Source organism: Sceloporus occidentalis, unplaced genomic scaffold (genome assembly GCF_023333645.1).
Source record: "Sceloporus occidentalis isolate IW3139 unplaced genomic scaffold, rSceOcc1.0.p SCAF_4, whole genome shotgun sequence".
NCBI lineage: Eukaryota > Metazoa > Chordata > Lepidosauria > Squamata > Phrynosomatidae > Sceloporus > Sceloporus occidentalis.
The window spans coordinates 56,071,513-56,091,788 of record NW_028316984.1 but is presented as its reverse complement, the minus strand read 5'-3'; the positions used below and the strand labels follow the sequence as shown (position 1 = coordinate 56,091,788).

General features: G+C 40.2%; 1 protein-coding gene across 1 annotated transcript in view; it reads left to right on the top strand.

Annotated features, from left to right (window-relative positions):
* Positions 1–3,148: 3,148 nt before the first annotated feature.
* Positions 3,149–20,276, top strand: part of LOC149313888 (rho GTPase-activating protein 15-like) — a 522,566-nt gene continuing 505,438 nt past the window's right edge. The window contains exons 1-2 of the mRNA XM_089523318.1: positions 3,149–3,231; positions 9,043–9,222. Of these exons, the coding sequence (XP_089379444.1) occupies positions 9,058–9,222 (165 nt within the window). The 5' untranslated portion in view covers positions 3,149–3,231; positions 9,043–9,057. The remainder of the gene's footprint in view (positions 3,232–9,042; positions 9,223–20,276) is intronic.

Below are 20,276 nucleotides of genomic sequence, written 5' to 3'. Positions count from 1 at the left end.
ATAAAATTCCATTTCTCCATTGCCATTGTTTTTTTTGTCTTACATAGGTTGAGCCTCCTTTATCCAGAATTCTCAAATCCCAACTACTCCAAAATCCAAAATTTTCCACATGGGTGGCTGAGATGGTAACAATTTTGTTTTCAAATGGTTCTATGCATATGAACATTGTTTTGTGCACAAAATTATTTATTTGGTCATTGGAGAAGTACCTTATTTACCTTTAACATTATGTTTTAAATACTTTTTAAATGGTTTTGAAGTAAAGGCTAATATCATTGTAACCATGATAATAGAGATCTGACATTGTAGTTACAACTGACGAAGCCCCTTCCGCTCTACTGCTTTTGCAATCTAGCAGCACCCCAAGTGAAGCCTATCCAATGCACTGAAGATCAGAGCACTGGGAAACATCTGCAGAACTCTCCCAGTCACTGGATGCCTTGAGAACAGGACTACCTGTCCCAAGGCATCCTACTGGAGATTACATTGCCTCAGAAGCACCTTGGTCGGGTGTCTGTCAAGGCTGTAAAGGTAGGCTTGGGAGGTCATATTTAGTCATTCATGATAAGTAAGAATCCCCAGCAGCTACAATGTCATGCATTCTGCTATGATAAAATGATTGTTGGACAGAATGCCAACCAATATTTATAATTTAAATGCTTATTTAGGCCCTGTGCAGACCGGCCTTAAAGGCCTAGTTGGGGGCAGAGTTGGGGTGTAGCATCCATATGATAATAATAGTAAATTTTATTTATATACTGCTTTTCCAAAAGATGAAAGTGGTTTACATATAGTTTAAAACCAATTACAAAACACATCATAAAATAGATAAAACCAAGAGCACTAAATACAATATCCAAATCTAAAAACAATCATTCAATCAATCAATAGGGTGAGGTAGAGAGTCAATGGGATCAGATGAACACCCCGGCTCCACCCCCAAGACGGCGTGATGCCGTGCGCCATACCACATGGTGCACAGCATCATGGCACTCCTCTGACACTGCATCCACATGACACAGGGCTAAAGGAGCACTGTAAAGCCACGGTGCCATGACTCTCACACCCTTTCGAGGGCGCAAAAAGGAGACGCCTTTTGTGGATCCTTTTTGCACCCTGGAAAGGCAAGATCAGAGCCACGGCATGTGGTTGCTGCAGCCCTGGTCTGGCTGTAAAAGGGACGGCTGGAGGCCACCCCTTTGGGGCTGTTTGTAGCCCCCTCATTGCTTTTTCAATTTATTTTTGTGCACTTGCTGTATCTTCTCTTAACCTATTCTGTAAATTGCTTTGAGCCTCGGGTCTCATTTTGGGAGAAAGGTAGTATATAAATATAGGCGCTTTCCCGACCGCCCGAAAGGGCGGTCTACCGGTGCCATCATTTGCTGCGCGGAGCAGCAGCAGCGGCCAAACCGCACGGCTGCTCCGAGCAGCAAAAATAAGCTGCAAAAAGCGGCTTCTTTTTGCAGTGCCATTATGACGCCGCAAAGTGCCAATGGTGCACTTGCGGCGTCATAATGGTGCTGAGATGTGTGGACAATAAGCGTCCACTACATCAAGATGGTGGCGCCCATGTAGAATGGGCACCATCATTTTGTACATGCTCGGCACGTACTAGGGTTAGGGCATCCAGAAATGATGCCCCTTTCTAACCCTAGTACGTGCCGAGCACGTACTTTTTGCCCGTGCGGAATGGTCCATAAATAAACAAATAAATATTGGGAGACTGGTTGGATATTAACTGAACAAACAAATCAATACTAAATTATTGCATCCATAAAAAGTTGCATCCATCACTCCCTTGGAATGATTCAGGCATGCTAAAAGGGAGCCATGTTTCCATGGTGATTGGGGAAGCTTTCAGACATGCCCTCTTCCTGAACCTTTTAAGGACGTTCCAGGCACCTTTGAGCAACGTTTGAGCCAGGTATGAAAATCTTCTTTGTCTGAAGCTGCATCAGTGGAATCTGACAATACTTGTGTGTAATTATAGAAAAATTATCGAAATAAACAAATTGTTAAGCACCTTTTAGTAAAACTCATGTCCAAAATAAACTTATTGAGATATAAAGCTCTACAGATTTCAGTGCACATATACAGTTAGGGGATCATTTTATATAGTGGTAATTTTAAAACAGGAAACTAATTGTACATCATGAAGTCCAGGTATCCTAGTTTGGTAGGGACAGCCCCAATTATTCCTCTGTCATCCCACTTTTTAAGTTGCTTTTAAAATGTCCCATTTTTTTCACCTCTTCCTACTTTTTTCCTTTTGTCCCTGGCTTAGTTCAAATTTGCAAGCTGCAGTCTGCACTCAGTTGACTGACCAGAGGGAGTGGCAATTAGGAGGAAAAATCTTTCTCTTTCCAGTAACTTAGGAAAAAGCAAATTGTAGAAACCTCTTGTATTTTGTGGGTTCTTCCTATTAATAACTTTTGCCATCTTAACCATACTATGATGTGATCATGTGTTCTGGGCTGCTGCCACACTGAAGAATTGATGCAGTATGACACTGCTTTAGCTGTCATGGCTCTAGTAGATGGAATCCTGGAATTTCTAGTTTGCTGTGGCACTAGAACTCTGTTATAAAAAAGACTAAGTATCCCACAAAACTACAAATCCCAGCTAAAGTAGTGTCAAACTGCATTAGTTCTGCAGTGTGGATGTGCCCTATTTTTCATTTACAACATGTTGGAGGATATGACACTTTCAGTGTTCTTCAGTTGCAAAACCAATATCTTAATTTACTATCAAAATTTAAACTACTTGTTGTAATTAGAACTATAGTCCAAGAAATAATTAGATGGCAGAAGCCAATGAATCAAAGTTCTGCAATACTTCAACATTCAACAGCCAGTAGAGAGAGAGAAAGTTGGTTCAAACTTCAGCTAGGCTAATTTCTCTTTGCATTTCCTTTTCAAACTGCATTGTTCACCTTCTGAAATCTGTAGTAGGTTTAACTCTCAGTAGCATTCATGCAAGAGCAGTTGCCTGTAATGTTGCTCACTTGATTCCTGTATGTAAAACTGAATATGTGACTTACTGTAGGGGTGCGCAACTCTTTTGAACAGGAAGTGGTTTCACTGTGTTTTCCTCCTTGCAAGCTTTTTGTTGCTTCAGGCAAAATGAGATTTGTAGCCTTCAGATACACAACCGTTTCATGTTTTCCATTTTTAAAAGTTACAGTTGGCTGTTGGTACAGTAGATAAGAAGCTGAGGTGCAACAAGCTGTAGGTAAGGAAATTCAATTTGCTTCTAAAGCTTACAACCTGTTGCTAAAAATGTATTAAGAAAACATGTGTGGAGCTGGGTGGAGGTGCAGGAGGGAATGGAAAAAGAAACAGCTACCATTTTAATGTTTTGTCAAAGGCAGAGCATAACATCTTGTTCACAGCTCCTCACCCACAAAGCTTAGAAAATTATTGTGAAGAGAAACCCAAATATTGCAGAATTGAGAACAACCTTTAAATTCTCAAAGGCCTTAGCATGATATTTTATCCAGCTCTGACAAAACCTGCTTGACAAATAAGGTTTTGGGAGGATCATTTTGAAAAAGGATGGTGGGTATAAGACATGTAAAATAATGAAGGAATGAAAATAAAGGAAAAGATAATTTGCTTTGATGAAAACCTACAGTAGCACATTTTGGTATGCTATCCTACTGCTGAAGTATAGCAGCCATAGTAATAAACAGTGGGAATGCCAGTAAAAATACTATCCTGTGGGTATATAATTAAGAATGAAAAACGTGCTTAGCTACAGTAATACATCTGCACTCAAAATCAGTGGTGGAGCCATATCAGCAATACTGGATGTGCAGGAGATCCCTACAAATGCTAATGGAAAACATGTCCAACAGAGGCAGAGGGAACATACACCAGCTCTATTCTACAATTCTTATGCAGAGATAGGGAGGAAACTGCCATCTTTTGCATCATTAACTGGAACCCCAGCGTTACAATTCTCGAGCAATGGATAGTTGTTCTTTTCCTGAAACATTTATATCACTGAAAGTTCTCATTTCCAGATGTCTCTTTGCCACTTTAAGTACCTTCCTACATCCCAAGAAGGTACACAGTTCTTCTTCTCCTCCTCAGAGTCACTCCCCTATCTGCCCCAAATATTTTGAATATATAGAACAAGGTCTCACAGGCCACTCTGACATCTTTCCAAAGCTAGTCATCCTCATAGAAAAAACAGTGGCTTAGGACATTTCAGACTATTTTTTTGTTCAGATAACGTGTTTTTCTAGCCTAGAACTGACTATAGGATCTATATACCAGCAGAAATTTGGGGTTTTAGAGAGAGGGCTTTTACATCATTTTCTACTTGGTTCTTTTTCAAAGTAAAATGCTCTTTTTAAAACAATCTCTCTTTGAAAATCAGGCAAGCCATCATTTACATAATACAATAGGAAAGACCACATGTACAGAGTAAACATAATTCTTGCCCTGTAGAAATGGTGAAAGGAAGGGTCATATAACTTGGGCTTTTCACACATTTAAATATTTGGCTACTAGAATGCTTCATTTTGATGGACCATCCTATGTAGGGCACCTCATGCTGAGTATGGGGCAGTGAATATAGGAGGGTAGGGATGTGAACCCAAATACAAAGCAGATTTCTAGTTCAGTAACTGTGTGAATAATATGGCCGAAAATACATCTAGATTCCCCATGAGAAATACAATAGAAACCACTGTCTTTTAACAGTTTACAAAAAGCACCATAAGAAGTGAGATTCCAGAAACAGTTCACAGGTTTTGCTTTGATGCTTCAGTGCTACTCTTTGGTTTGTCTTTTGAACTGACACACTCCTTCCAGAACTGAGAGTTTCTTTATTGACTGAATGCTTTTTTAAAAAAAGAAAGCTATAAATATGTTATCTGACAATTGTGTGTGTGCTTTGACTGTGCCATAAAATAGAAAAAAAATGAATAAAAACGTGAAATAGTTTTCGCTACCTGAGTACTATTCAGTGAACCTTTTTTGAAAAAGGAATCCCATCTCTTCTGGCCACAGCTGTTTTGCATGTGTGTTCACTGAGCTTGGTCTGAGAAGTTATATAATCACTTCAAGGATTTGGTCCTCAAACTGCCCATTTCTAATCACAGGAGAAGAATGGAAAGGCACTGTAGCTACAAGGCTTCAGCTTTAATTGCTAAACATTTTCAGTTAAATGTATGTCAGGTAAGAAGGCAGGAAAAAAGTTGCCTAAAGTTCCTGATAATCTCCTGCCAAAATTAGGCAGTACTGTATTAAATTGATGAATAATCTGTATGTTAGCTACTTGTTTGAATAAGAAATATATCTATGGTTGGCCTGTACAGATGATGAAGTGGCTGGATCCAGCAGCATCAGGGACAGTGTTGCCATAACAGTAAGGCTTAAGTGACCTGTCTCAGGTGGGAGATCATAAGATACAAGAACAGATAATCAACTTGGTAATTGCTTCACTTATTATATTTTCAGGACCATGAGGTGGGATACCATTTTGATTATCTGTCTTGAACTCCAAAGCATTTTGAGTTAAGATTCAGGTTTAGCATCCACACCCAATCCACCACTGCTTCCCTCTGCTTTGTTGCATAAGTAATGCTTTGGAGGCATGTAGCAATAATCATCCTGAAACTTGGATGATTATGATTTGTGATCCTGCAGAAAAGTTCAGCCTCTCTGTGAAAGAGAGACAGAGAGAGAGTGAAGGAGAAAGAGATATGTACTGCACTCAACAGATGTCACTGTTGTACAGATGACAATTTTTGCATTTGTCATTCAACATAATGATGGACATTTTGCTGGTAATAAACAAAATGAGCTCTTTACTGGGAATGGAACACGAGTACAGTGGCAAGAACAGCAGCCATTAAGAGATGCTTGTGTAGACTACTATGACATATGACATGATGTTTGTTACCTTTTGCACTGCTTGTCTTCAAGCAGTTAGTCACAGAAATGGAGGTATAACTGAGAGAGGACTTGAGAATCAGTGAAAGTTATACCAGCTGCTCTTCTTATGTTTAGGTACATATACCACATGAAAAATAGCTGATCAGATAGAAACTTGCTGCCAAACATTTGGAAAACATTACTTTGCATTTCATCCGGAAGATGGCATTCTTTGCATCAAAGTACCCATTTTTCCTGCAGCATTTAGGTTTTCCTTATAAATTTCCCACCTAACCACAAATTGGGCCTGACAACCCTATAGTTATGAGATCTGACAGATTTAATAATAGCCCAAGGTTCCAGATAAGAAAAATATCATGCCCACAATATAAGTAAAATGGCTGCAGCTACAAAATGCTTTATGTGTCAAAGACTAGATACGTCAGGTTAGCATTCTAAAAATGCTGAACAGGGTCTATGAACATGGTTAATATTTGTACAGTAGGTACTATCTTACTGATCTAATTCACTTTGCTTGGCGCAGCATAAAATATATTCATATTTTACTTTGCGGAAAGGTGACTGTGTACACTTATTTTTGAAGTATTCAAGATATAGATATTCATTGCCATCTCATTTTCTAATAGAGATGTCTTTGTCTGAAACCACCTCCATATTAAAATCTTCAAAGATGTCACATCAAAGACCTCAGAAACATGAATTTTCTTTCATGTGATAATTCTGGACATTTTCATGTGTAAGCTATTTCTTGTACTTGCCCATATGAATCTGAGGTGGCAAAGTCACTGTGGGTGGCCTTCAGCACTTCTTAAATAAATATTTGAATTTATTCTAAACTGAGATGAGAGGAAGACAAAGATAGAGATGCATATTCTTACCAGTTGCTTTCAAAGGGGCTTCTTGAGTTTGAGTGTGATAAGATATATGGATTTATATATTATATATGTACGTGTGTAAATGAAGCAGCAAGCTGCAACCAGTCCCATCTCACTAATACAGGAGTTCAGAATCCTTTTTTAAAGTTGTGACAGCTGGATGACTCTCTGTACATATGTATTGAGGCTTCCAATGGCTGGATGATATGGGGATTATAGCTATACCACTCATATAATTGATTCTTGGATCTTTTATCTGAAATGTGCCAGCGTTCCTTAGCTATAGACAGCCTGTATGCAGTAAAACCTGCTTTCTGACCCATGTACTAACACAGCTATGTCCTGGGGACCAAAAATGAATGGAAGACCACTGTGTATGGAGGGATCTCCTTGAACCAGGACATGTGGCTTGGGGTATGGGTAGGAGCCTGAGGAGAAAGCATAGATTCAGGGACCCTATGCAGGCCTGGTGGAAAGTCCATATGGCTTGAATTAGTCCTGGAAGGTATCAGGCTGCTCTAGGACATGTAATAATGGAAACCATGCATGCATTCCAGTGTATATTTCACACAGTTATCTCACAGACCAAGGTCCCAGATAAGATTCACCTTTTCTTCCAGGAGATGAAGATGAAGTATATTTCATTTGATCATTTTATGCTCTGAATAGTTTTGTGAAATAATTTAGTGTCTGATGCAGGGTCTGTCAATGAGCAGTGATGGGTGATTTGTCTTGGGCTGTTTATAATTGTGTTGTCTGAGTGATTTTGCTTAAACTCTGGGTTATTCCCAAATCATGTAATTAGCAAAATCCCAATATTTTCCCAACACATTTACTGGGAGTGTGGCAGTCTTCCATCCCACTTCCAATCACTGTAATTCACCAAATTGTGTATTGCAGCTCTAATGGAAAAAGGGAGAGAGGTGTCTCTGTTTCTGTGGCCCCTGCCTTCCTTTGTGCTTAGAGGTGCAACAGTGATTTAGGATGATGGGCTCTGATTAACAGTCCTCGGTGCCCTACTAAAACAACTTTCCTAAGGAGCCTGCAACTTGGATGCCATATCAGCATTCTCAGTGCTAGGTATCTGGGAGCTGAGAAAGGAACAAGACAGAACTATCTTCACTTCTGATACATTCAGAAGGAAGATCTGAAGATACAGCATTTCTTTGGGACACTGTTAACCTCTTATTTTTAGCCAAGGAATTACAACATTTGATTAAATTTCTGCCAGTGATTTTCATGTTTGAAGCCAACAGGAAGAGAGGGCAGAAGGGAAAGAAGAAAGGATATTAAAAGTGTGACCATATGACCATTAGACTATACTACCTTTTATTTCTTACATATTTACCTTGTATTACATAAAGCACATGTATTAACTAAAGTACATTACATATAATATCTTCTCTCATGCCTTTTCCCCTCAAAGCTGAACTTGTCATGTCATCACCATAACCACATGTTTTGCATTTCCATAGATAATCATGCAATCTAATTCTAAAAGTCCTTGTTGGGCATCATTTCATTCCATGCATCTGAGGAAGTAGTCCAAGTTTATGAAAGCTTATGCTACAACTTCTTCTACATAGTTATAAATTAGCGTACTACACTCTTAAAGTGTTGCTATTTCACTTTGGCTGCTTCCTTTTGCATTTTGGGGTTTGTAGTTCAGTGAGGCCTAAAAGCTCTCTGTCTGAATATTCTAAATGCCTCTTCCTAAACTGCAAATCCCAAAATGCAACAGGAGGCAGCCAGAGCCACTAAAGTGGAACAGCACTTTAGGAGTGTAGGGCGATCTCAAGGTGCTACAAGATATTCTAGACTAACACAGCTATGTCTCTGATATCTGAAAGAATTATATGCTGTTGAAATTGTGTTAGAGATACATATACCTTCCACCACTGGTCCTTCTGGCTCAATCAATGGAGGACAAACCACATTAAGCATATGAGCAAGCCTGAGATATCTATCTCAAATATGAGTATGGGAAGACCAAAGGCAAACTGTAATGCTTTCCAGCTGGCTGTACTGAAAAGGTTACCAAAAGAGAAGAATGGCTTTTGAGATAAGGATAAGCTTCTATGTAAACTGCACTTTTCCAAGAAAGCTTGGATGAACTGTTGAGTAATAAGGTGCCCCAGGTTATTGATTCTACTGATAAGGTATTCTATTACATAGAAATATCCAGCTGGTATGACTGCTCTTTTCTTATTGACTACATAGGAATAATGCCTGATAATGTTATCAACTATTGTATTTTTCAGATTGAAATATTAATCATGCAGCAGTTAGCATCTTCTGATCCAAGTGCTGCAAAACTGCATCCTTCCCACGAAAACATAGCTGCTGTTCAGATGAGGATAAAGACTGCCAACAGTCCCCATGACAGACACAGCCAAAGTAAATCAATGATACTGTCTGATAATCTGAAAGTCACTGAACCTGTAAGTACTGTTAACAAGGCTCTACTTTCTCCTCTTTCTCTCTGTGTTAATGCTATATTCGAAAGGTTCTGAAATTATCTAGATAATCTGCTCTAAATTAAGTAGCTGACTGTTCTTTAGGAGTGCGGTCCTGTAATTTCTTAGCCCATAATAGTTCTCACTGAAATCAGTGGGGCTTACTTCTGAGGCAATTTCAATGGGTCCAGGGATTAATCTCCTCCTCTTTTCAGAAGCCAACCTCAGCCAATAACTCCACAGCCACATTTATTCACAAAAACATATCGCTTTAAAAATGAATTTATTTATTTTGCTTACAGTAAGGTACACAGCTGAACATATACCTTATTATAAAAGGTGCGGTACAGATGGCGCAAAAGCACCATGCTCGCACCGTGCTCATGCCATGCTAGGGTTACGGGACCGCGCAGCAACCACATGGTCCCTAACCCTAGCACATACTGGTGGTGACATAATGGAGGCACCCTGTGTACACGGGCATCGCCATTATGACGTAATGGACGCATAACATCTCTATGTCATATTGCGCCAGTTATGTCAGAGTGCACCATTGGCGCAATCGGACATAACTGGCGTGGCAGAAAAAGAACCTGCAGCTGTGGCTGTGGCTTCCCTGCAGAGGAAAAAAACTCCGCCGCCTCTCCGGACCTTCAAGCAGGTATGTACTGGGCCAAAGAAAACAATATTACTTTAAAAGAAAGTGCATTTTCTTCATATGCTTGTTTTCTGGCTAAAATGCATTTTTTACAGCTGTTGCTTACACATTTAGCAATAGCAAGGCCTACCAGCAGCCTACTCTCCTATAAGATCTCCTTATCACATTTTATTGTTTCAAATATTCTTTCATATGATACCGATGCTTCATGATGTCCAGGGCAGCATGTTTAGATTAACTCCCATATAAAGTTGTTTTTTTTTAAAGAGCACAGTGAACTGTATCAATTTTTAAACAAAGTAAAGCACCCAAAGGATCCCATTAATGGTGGTGGTGGGATTGCATGCTCCTAAAAGGCAAGAGATTATGCTTATGGCAGCAGTACAGTTTGTAGGGTCTGCCATATCAGACAGCATTTTCCAAGGACCCAGACTAAATGTGCCAAACAGCTATTTGGCCCCATCAGAAGTGGGGGGTGACCCTGGCAGAGGATCATTCAGAGACAATGGCAGTGGCACCATAGATAGAACACACTAGTACTGTGCAGAGGAAGCCACAGTAAACTGGTGTTTGGCCAGTTTGGCACAGTAAACATTATTTTGAATGCCTTTTACCATGAAATCCCTATGATGAGACAATCCAAAATGAAATAAGATAGTACCAGAAGACGAGACTCCCAGGTTGGATGGAACTCATTGATCTACTTGGTTAGATCAGGTGGCAACTATGAGTAGTTTGTGGATAATGATGCAACTGGGCTTAGGGCAAAATGGTGTTCAGCTGTTGATGTGCTCAAAGGTGAAAGGAAAGTTTGGAGAGATGTCTCTTTTGAGAAATCATAGGCGCATTACAGACCGCCTAAAAGCAGCGGTCTGCCGGTGCTGCTGGTTGCTCCGCGAGGGAGCCGCAGCAGCTAAACCGCGTGGCTCCCACGCAGAGCAAAAAAGAAGCCCCCAAATGGTGCTTCTTCCCGCTGCGCGGTTATGACGCCGCAAGGCGCCAATGGTGCACTCACGATGTCATAAGTGCCGCGCGACGTGCAGACGCTATGTGTCCAGCACGTAATAATGGCGGCGCCTGTGTGTATAGGGCGCCGCCATTATTACGCCCCCATCATGTGCTAGGGGTGAGGCCGGTGTGGACGCTAGGTCTCCGGCCAACCCCTAGCATGTGATGGGGGTGCCTCAAGAGCCCGTCTGTAACGGGCCATAGAGAAATTAAAACCAAGAGTGCAAATGCTATATGGCCAACAGGGGAACACATTACAAGACCAGGTTGAAATAAAAAGCCAGTGGAAACAATACACAGAAGAACTATATAAATACACTGAAGAACTATATAAAAGGATGGCAAATTCATTCAAGAAAGAAAAGTTGGAAGATCAACCTATAATTTTAGAAAGTGAATTGAAAGTTTCACCTTTCATTAGCACTTGGGAGAAATAAATCACCAGGGACAGGGGACATACCAATAGAGCTTCTTCAAGCTACAGAGATAGAATCTACTCTAGTTCTAATTAATAGGTGAAGCAGACAATCTCTTTGCACTGGCTTGGGTTTTAGACGCCGCATGCTCTGATGCTGCCCACCTGACCACACGGCAGACAGCTGCATGCTGCAGGAGTGCTGTCTGGTGCAAAAAGGAGCTGCGTTTTGCCAGAAAAAAGCCAGAATGGGATTGTGGCATGCGGTTGCTGCAGTGCTCACCTGGCTTTTTCAGGGGTGGAGTGATGTCAACAGATATAGAAACAATGGCCCATGGATTGGAAATGATTCATGTACATTCCAGTTTCCATAAAAAGGGACACCAGGGATTTTAGTAACCACAGAATCATTGCATGAATTTCCCATGCAAGCAAGGTTATACTCAAAGACTTATATCATACACGGAGCAAGAAAAGCCAGATATCCAAGGTGCGTTACAGAGCGCCCAAGAAGGGCACTCTGCTGTCGCCACCGGTTGCTGCGTCCACGAACCGCAGCAGTCAAACCACGTGGTTCCCAGACGCAGCCGAAAAGAAGTGCCGAAATGGCGCTTCTTTCTGCACCCCGGAAGTGATGCTGTGAGGCGCTAATCGCGCACTTGCGGTGTCACTTCCGCCGCGTGATGTCCGGATCCTACGCATCTGCGACGTCAAAATGGCAGCCCCCATGTGGAACGGGCACCGCCATTTTGTACGGACTCAGTCCGTACTAGGGTTAGGGGCATCAGGAAGTGACGCCCCTTTCTAAGCCTAGTACGGACCCAGTCCGTACTATAGGCCTGTCAGTAACGGGCCCGAGTTTGGTTCATGAGAGGAAGACACACTAGAGATTGTATTGCAAACATGTGTTGGATAATGGAGCACACCACATAATTTCAGAAGAAAATCAGACTGTGATTTATAGATTATAGCAAAGCATTTGATTGTGTAGCTCATGAACAACTTTGCCTAGCTCTTAAAGAAATGGGTATGCCTTAACATTTAATTAATTTAATATAATTTAATTAATTTAATTTAATTTAATATTTAATTAACTTCAACAATTTAAGATATGCAGATGATACCATAGACCAGCAGAAAATAGCAAAAACATGGAATTAAAAAACAAGGAATGAAGTGCAAAGTCAGATTTCCAGTTAAACATTAAGAAAAATAATCATAATGACCACAAATGATTTGCATAACTTTAAAGTAGATAATGAAGACTTTGAAATAGTTCAAGATTTTCCATACTTTGCTCAGTTATTAATCAGAATGGACACTGTAGTCAAAAAAACCAAAAGACAAAGACCTGGAAGGACAGCTAAATCCTGGTGTAAAGGTATATAATTTAATACTAGATTTAGGATGGTCAATGGCATCTTTCCAATTCCATGTATGGTTGTGAAAGCTTGGCAGTGAGGAAAGCTGACTGGAAGTCAGAGAGTTCTACTGATACTGTGGATTGTTAAAAAGACAAATAAATGAGACATAGAGCAAATCAAGCCTAAATTCTACCTAGAAACCAAGATGACTAAACTGAGACTGTTATGCTTTCGACATATCATTGAAAGACATGATTCAGTAGAAAAGCCAATAATGTTTGGTAAGGCAGAAGGCAGTAGGAAAAGAGGAAGACCACATTTCAGTTAGATAAACTCAATCAAGGAAGCCACAGTCCTGACCGAGTCTGCAAGACTTGAGCAAGGCTGTAGGTGATATGGAGACTCTTTCATAGGGTTGAATTTGACTTTTATTCAGTTAAAAACAACAACAAATCCAAAAGGATGTAATTACCTAAAATTTTGATCTAAAGTTCTTAGCTGCATTCATACTAGTGGAAATTTCCAAGCTGTTTTCAAAAGCATCCTTCACATAAAATATATTGCTATCTGTTCTGTCTTTCTCCAAATACAGGACCCACACTGGCTTACCTTACAGGTTAAAATAAAACACAGTTAAAGCAAAGTAAACTAAAAGTTTGAAAATCAATTAAAATCCACTTAGACATGAAGTTAAAAATGTAAAAATGCATTTCAAAGATAGTGAAAAATACAAAGCTAGCCTGGTGTAGCGGTTTGAGCATTAGACTATGACTCTGGAGACCAGGGTTTGAATCCCTGCTCAGCCATGGAATCTCACTGGATGACCTTGGGCAAGTCACACTATCTCAGCCTCAGAAACCTGTAAAGAAACCCTATGATGGGTTTGCTTTAAAGTCACCATAAGTTAGAAACGACTTGAAGGCACACAGCATACACACAAAAATTACAAAAACACAGCATACCCCATTGAGAGATTGTTCTGCCAAATGAGTTAAGAGCCAAAATGGTGTCTAGATAAAAATGGTATTTGCCTGCCAGTGAAAAGAGAGCAGTGAAAAGAGGGGCTAGCCTAGTCTTCCATGGCAGGTAAGGCTGGCTCCCCTGTCCCCACCTGTGATGAACCATCTCTCAAAGATCTTATTTTTTGGACAGGATATTACTGTATATAGAGGTATGGTCTTTCAGATAGTCTGGATAGGCATTAACCAGCAGTTTTTATTGTGTCAAGAAACTGATCATCAACAGCAGTAGAGCTATTGAAACAAGGCAGTTAATGGCTCCCTGTAGCCAACCCCAGTCAGTGGCCTGGCCATAACATTTTGAACTTGTTGAGTTTCTGAGCAGTTTCCAAAGGCAGCCCCATGTACCGTAGAAATCTATATGGGATGTAATCAAGACATGTGTTACTTTGGCCCTATCTCCACGAATGGATGCACTAGCTTTTACTGTGCAAACACACTCAGGGCTGAATGTAGAAGTACGCTCCTGCTGAATTTCACAATGTGAAATTAATTCCCTTTGGAGTTGCAGTCAGTTCCCCTGCTAGCTTAAATGTCAACTTATTTGTTGACAGCCATCCTAAAACTGTCTCTAATCATTATTCAGCCTCCCAGGTACTAGTAGGTGAGAAAAAAGAGGCAGTGTGGTCTTGCATTTGTTCCGGCATCACATTATGATGACACTTGAGCCCAAACCTCCAGATGACTTCTCCCATGCTTTCACAGGATTTTCACTGGGCTGCTGCTTCAGTAGTTTTAGTCTTGTAGATTTTGAGACCTTGAGGCAGGATCCCCCAGAACTACTTTCTTCATCTGTTCCTCCAGAGAGGACTGGAGTTTATGTAGCAGCATATCTCTCAAGTTGAATCTTGGTAACACACTGATGGATGCAGGAAAACCAACAAAGGCACTTTACAGACCGCCCAAAAGGATGGTCTGCTGGCGCCGGTATTTGCTGCGCCAGGGAACTGCAGCAGACAAACTGCACGGTTCCCCGACGCAGCAAAAAGAAGCTGCAAAAAGCAGCTTCTTTTTGCGGTGCCATTATGATGCCGCAAAGCGCCATTGGCACACTTGTGGCATCATAATGGTGCCGAGATGTGTGGATGCTAAGCGTCCGTGACATCAAAATGGCAGCACCCATGTAGAATGGGTGCCACCATTTTGTACGGGCTCAGCACATACTAGGGTTAGGGGTGTCCGGAAAGGACGCCCCTTCCTAACCCTAGTACGTGCCAAGCACGTACTTTCTGGTGGTCTGGAACCCGCCATAGTTGTATTATTCCTATACATGACCAAGTTTAAGTCATCCACTGTCCCCAGACTATTCAAAAACAAGTCTGCATCAGGCTGAAATAATAATCATTTCCCAAGACCATCCGAAATTGAGCCTCCATGAAGGCTGTAGAAAAAAGCATATGTAAAACATATATAAACACATACTTTTGGACCCATGCAATTTGAGGTGGGCTTTTGACCTAGTCTACTTCCCAGTCGCTCTTTACAAGATAGCTTCAACATAAATGCTGATGTGCTCGGAGACCACAAACTAGCAGTTGTTAGTAACCCATGCATGGTGATCTCTAGCAGCTTGGGCAGGGAGACTTGCAGCTGAATGGACAGTACATTAATGATCCTAATGCTATCTTGGGTTTGCATTCACATACAATCAGTCAGTACTGGTAGACTGTTGGGCAAGGTATCTGAACAAGGATATGTTACTACTATTACTCTTCAACTGTTCCTAGTGACTGATTAGATACTTTAGAAGAAGGGTATCTGAGGGAAGTTTACATATACTCATTCAAGCAGGTTGAAAACCAATGATTACCAGTCTGATGGCTTTTTTGTTGACACAAAATACTTATCTTGTTGACACCTATACTTCACCTGTATATATAGCATAAGTGACAGCATAGTGTAGGGGTTTGAGCATTGGACTGCAACTCGGGAGATCAGGGTTCAACTCCCTATTCAGCCATGGAAATGCACTGGGTGATCTTGTGCAAGTCACATATTCTCAGCCCCAGGATAGCTTTGCCTTAAGTTTGCCAAAAGTCAGAAGTGACTAGAAGGAACAAAGCAAAACCCTAGGGGACATGTCTCTGTGTATTAGTTACTGGGCAGTATAAAATGCACTTGTGTCCCAAGTCTTATGTATATTTCAGTTTTGTAAGCTTTCTAGCAGGTACTTAAGGAGACTGTAGTAAGGCCACCATTATCACTGACTCAGAAGGGTAAGTCAGATGGGAAAAAACCTTGTAGATATTCTGTCTTTCTCTTATCAAACACATTTTTTTCCTTACTGCCTTAGTATTCTCTGTCCTTTGTCACCCCAGTGATAGTTTGTTCTTCCTTTCTGTCCCTTATTTATTCATTTAAAATATTTTAAACTGCATTTTAAGTTGCACTTTTTATCACACAAAATAACTTTGATTTAAACACAGTTGAATGAGATGAGATTTTAAAAAGTTTGTGAAAGCTAGTATTAATTAGATTAATGATCCTTTAGAAAGATCAAAAGTTCAGGGACCACTATTGAAAACACCCTTATTGCTAGTACTTATCAATTTAATTAACCTCTAAATGGAAGACGAACAAGTAATATGTTTAGTGCTGAACTTAGTGTTCTCAGGTTCATACAGATGCAGGTGGTTTTTCAAATAACCAAAACTACATAACTCAAATGGACCTATAATTCCCTTCTTTAAAAAAAAAAAAAAACTTTCCACCTTTTCCACCAAAAGTCTAATTTTACTTCACCTCAAATGTAGTTTTCCAAAGGCCAGCCTCCATCACCATAGAAGAAATTGTACTCAGCAAATAGGTGGATTTTCAAGATAGATCCTTTTCCAATGATGGTCAGGAGGGAAATGTGCTCACTGCTTCCCTGGCTAGCTCCTCATTAGAGATGTAATGGGAAACTTAGGGGTGTGCTGTTCAATTAGCCTTTCTCTACCCCATCTTTCTGTCTATTGTATAGGTGGGCTCCTATTTATTGAACTTATAGTTGAATTGCTGGAGATGGGAGAAGTACTATCTGAAGTCTAAAATGGACAGGAATTTGCAGTCTTTTATCTCTGAAAAGTTCTTTTACGTACCATTTTCTGCCAGAAAATGCATTCATGTGACTGCAATAATAGCAGCTTTTACACCAATCTACCTCTTAAACACACACACACAAACACACACATATATAGGACAACAAACCAAAGCACATCATATTAAGACAGTTTAAGCTAAAAATATTTGAATAGATCTGGAGGTAAAATAATTTGTAAAAGTAGACATGGGTACATAATGGTAAACCAAAATATTCATAAATGTGTTTAAAAATGACACTGTTACCCCAGTGCACCTAAAGCCTCAAGCAAACAGGGCAAAAGGAGAGACCAGAGGATTTTCCTGCCCTGATTGCTGCAGAACCACAGTGACCAGATGCTGTGGTCCCAAGGCCAGCTGCTGCTATAGTCCCAAACAAGCTGTGGCAAGGATAAAATCCACTCCCTTTGTGGCTGGGTTTGGGCTGCCTTAGGCGTCCCCAGAGCAGCCCCAGCATGGCTTCCACGCAGTTTGTGGGCATGTGACGTATAAATGCTATGCTCCCAACCTTTTGGCCTGTCTGTTTCAGGCCTATGGAGCCCTTTCATTCAGTGGTACTTTCTCTTGCAATAGCTAGCATATGCTGACTTGATCCATCACACAACATATTGTCCTTTAGTTCAAGGAGAAACTCATATAGTGTGAAGTTTTAACTACTGTACAAGCAACATTAAGTACTGGGATCTTCTTTTATTACAGATATAGGCTCTTGTTTCTGAAGGATACAGCCTCAAACTGTAAAAAAGTAAAATAAAGCCTTTATCTATTAGGATAAACTTAGAGTCATAGAGCTGGAAGAACTCTCAAAGGCCATCCCATCCAATCCCCTTGACATGCAGGAAATCACAATCAAAGCATCCCCGACAGATCGCCATCCAGCCTCTGTTTAAAGACCTCCAAAAAAGGAGACTCCACCACATTCTGAAGGAGTGTGTTCTACTGTCAAACAGCCCCTACTGTCAGGAAGTTTTTCCTAAAGTTTAGGTGGAATCTCTTTTCCTTGAACAGCAGAAAACAATCTTGCTCCATCCTCATCGTCACATCCCTTCAAATATTTAAACAGGGCTATCACACCATCTCTTGATTTTCTCTTCTCCGGGCTAAACATACCCAGCTCTCTAAATCGTTCCTCATAGGCATGTTTTCCAGACTTTTCACCATTTTGTTTGTCCTCCTCTGGACATGCATCAATTTGTCAACATTCTTTTTGAACTGTGATGCCCAGAACTGGATACAATGTTTCAAGTGAAGCTTGACCAAAGTGGAATAGAATGGTACTATTATTTCATTTCATCTAAATCAAACTGTGCCCTTTAAGAGATTTTGGACTTTAGGTCCCAGAAGTCTCAGCCATGTTGGCCAATAGTCTGGGATTCTGGGAGCTGAAGTCCAAAATCCCTTAAAGAGCACAGTTTGGGGACCACTGATCTAGACACTAAACTTCTGTTGATGCAGCATAGAATTGCATTGCCTTTTAAAATTGTTTCATCATACTGTCGACTTGTGTTTAACTTGTGGTCTACTAGGACTCCTAGATTTCTTTCACATGTCCTGTTGTCAAGCCAGATGTTCCCCATCCTATATCTGTGCATTTCATTTTTTTCACACTACGTAACCTTACATTTACCTGTGTTAAAATTCATTTTGTTAGTTTTAGCTAAGCTTTCTACTATATTAAAGTCATTTTGAATATTGATCCTGTCTTCTGAGATATTAGCTACTTCTCCTAATTTGGTGTCATCTGCAAATTTACAAAGCATGCCCTCCAAGACATTGATAAAGATGTTGAATAGCACTGGGCCCAGGACAGATTCCTGTGGCACTCCACTGGTCACTTCTTTCCAAGATGAAGAGGAGCCATTGCTGAGCACCCTTTGGGTTCTGCCGGTCAGCCAATTACAAATCCACCTAACAGAAGCATTGTCTAGCCCACATTTTACTAGCTTGTTTGCAAGAATCACATGGGGGACCTTGTCAAAGTCCTTACTGAAATCAAGAGATGCTATATCCACAGCATTCCCTTCATCTACCAAGCTGGTAATTTTATCAAAAAAGTGATCAAATTAGTCTGGCATGACTTGGTCCTCAGAAATCCTGATTGACTTTTTGTGATTATGGCATTCCTGTCTAAATGTTCACAGGCTTTCTGGTCTCTAGAATCTTTCCTGGTGTTGATGTCAGATTAACTGGGCTGTAAATGTTGGGATGCTCTCCCCCCTCCCCTGAAGGAATAAGAAATGTTTAAAAACTGGAGTCAAAATTACTATAATCCTTAAATAGGGGAAAGAGCAAAATGGAGGTGGTTTTATTTATTTAGTGTCTCTTCTGAGAAGATTTAAACACTAATACTTTAGAGGTAAACTCTTTTGACAGTCATTCCCCTTTACTCATTCTGTGTTATTAAAGAAACTGATTGGTTTGAGGCTCCCATGGTTAATTTTCCTCTATAATGGCTGCAACTTGCAGCTGAGGCCATATGATGTTGCAAAATCATTTATGCAATGTAACACTTGCTTAGGACTCCAGCTCTGCTTCCTAGCTCAGAGGAACAAGTCAGGCTTTCCTCCAATATGCTATGCTCTACTCTACTCTATTTTACTCTGCCTCCTCACACACACATACACACACACATTATCTGGTTCTCTTTTTAGAGTCTTGTGAACTATTGATTTGTTCTTTAGTGTATATAATAGACTAATTTGAAACATTTATCTTTTTAACAGAGATAGTTGATAGATTAAGCTGGCTGTAGTTCTTGTGGACTGAGCTGTTGTTGGAGTGTCATTGTTGTTGTTCTTTGTTTGTTTTTCCCTTCCCATTTTTATCCCTGTGTTCAAATGCAAAATTAACCCACAGTAAATTTTATCTGCAGTGGTCATCAAATATGTGATTTTATTCTTCTTTCTGTTGATTATAGGGAAACTGTGTCCCATTTTGGAACTGGGAAAAAAGGCCCCTTCTCAGATATTGACTCAGTAACTAATGAAACATGTATGTTTACTTTCCAGTTTAAAATGATCACTTGCCTGTGATCCATTTGCTCTAAAAACACCCCCTCCGCAAAGCCCCCTAAGTGATATGTTCTTTGGCTAGGAAGCTAAAGGAGTGTTTACAGTAATTTATTTGGAAATAGTATAATGTATTATCAGTAAGAACTGTACCTTTGAAAAAGTTTAAAAGTTAAGTATATTTAATGATGCCTAACATATTTTATTGGCTGTGTTTAACAAAAGGCACTAGGCTGCAGTTGTTTTTGACAAGCATGAAAACATCACAGCATGAGACTGCAAAAGGAATTATGTAGAGAAATTACAAGTGATCCATCTCTCAATGAATTATCCACCTCAATAGCCTGCAGAACTCAGCTACCAATTAACACCTACTTTATTACATGTTGGGATGTACTTAATAACTTTCATGTGTTTATGCACTATTACCTTGACTGATGCCTCTTGTACAATTAGGCATAATTGGCATATCAATATGCAAAAGTT